At 48.4% G+C, this 1,393-nt stretch overlaps 1 protein-coding gene across 1 annotated transcript; it reads right to left on the reverse strand.

Moving 5' to 3' along the window:
* Window positions 1–84: 84 nt before the first annotated feature.
* Window positions 85–1,049, reverse strand: LOC123324009 (ubiquitin thioesterase OTUB1). The gene has a single exon (XM_044912538.1). The coding sequence runs from the start codon at window positions 1,047–1,049 to the stop codon at window positions 234–236; it is 816 nt and encodes a 271-aa protein (XP_044768473.1). The 3' UTR covers window positions 85–233.
* Window positions 1,050–1,393: the final 344 nt, after the last annotated feature.

Below are 1,393 nucleotides of genomic sequence, written 5' to 3' on the forward strand. Positions count from 1 at the left end.
AAATGGAGCAGTAACTAATAACTTACTAAACTCATAAGCTTATTATAATGTCTTATTTATAGCTATTTTTTTTTTTTTTTTTCACCACCAGCATCCCCTTTAATAAAATGTGGAAGGTTGCGTGACGGGGAGGGGGGTGAAATATGACCATTTACAACCACAAAAAACCTCTGTACATATCTAGCGCCTGGCAGAGGGGAGGGCAGGCGGGGCAGCGGCGGGCGGGGCCAGCCCTATTTGTAGAGGATGTCGTAGTGTCCGGGCCGGTACAGGAGGTACACCTTGGGCTCGGAGCCCTCGGGAAAGATGTGCGGGTTGGTGGTGCCGCCCTCGCCGCGGTCCATGTACTCCACCTGGATGGAGACGCTCAGGGCCTGCGCCAGCGCGATGATGTGGATGTGGTCGCTCTCCTTGCACATGGGCTCCACCTCCTGCTGACAGAACTCCTTGACCGTCCGCCCCCCCTCGATGAAGTGCTCGAAGAACTTGCTCTCCCGCTGCAGGTAGCCCGACGTGAGCAGCCGCAGGTACACCACCAGGTAGTCCGAGGTGCTCTGGTCATTGAAGGAGGCCAGCAGGTCGGCTACGGAGGTCTGCTTCTCCACCTGCTCGATCAGGTCCATGAACGTGTTGTGGAAATCCTCGATTGTGAACTCGGTGAAGCCCTGGGACACCAGGTCCTCTTTGCTCTTGGCAGACACGGCCTTAAACCGCTGCAATTCCTTGCTGTCGTCCAGCAGCGCCTCCAAGTGCGAGAATCCGAAAGCTCGGTAGAAGCAGTTTCCGTCGGGCCTGGTCTTGCGGATGTATGAGTACTTTTTGTGGAGGTCCTTGATCTTCTGTTGATAGATGTTGTCATCCTCAGCATACTCCTTGTACAGGACCGAAAGCTCCAGGCGCTCCGAGACCAGGGGGTTCTGCACAGCAATCTCTTGCTGAATTCGGTCCTGCTGAGCCATGATGGCTTCATCATAAGCAAGACAGTTAACACCTTCGGAGTCGCTGCCGAGCGGCTCCTGCTTCTGCTGCTGAGGTTCCTCCGCCGCCATCTTTTAAACAGCGCTATTTATAGCTATTTTGATGAAAAGAACCTCTATATCATTTAGTGATATAATGGTTAGTGGTCATATATGCTAGACACTGAAAACAGTGCTAATATTTACAAAAGATACTGCCCATTTAAAAATTTTGCCCTGCTTACCAATTAATTTATATAAAAACTAAATAAGGAGTCGATATTGTATAGATTATTAAAAAATCCCAAACATAATCATCTTGGTAATCATTAATCTATTGCTGTCTTTAAAAGAGTGAATTTGTAAGGAAAAGACAAATGTCACATAAATATAAAAGAGACTGCATGTACATCTAATTCTACTACCATAGATACTTA

Source organism: Neomonachus schauinslandi, unplaced genomic scaffold (genome assembly GCF_002201575.2).
Source record: "Neomonachus schauinslandi unplaced genomic scaffold, ASM220157v2 HiC_scaffold_6459, whole genome shotgun sequence".
NCBI lineage: Eukaryota > Metazoa > Chordata > Mammalia > Carnivora > Phocidae > Neomonachus > Neomonachus schauinslandi.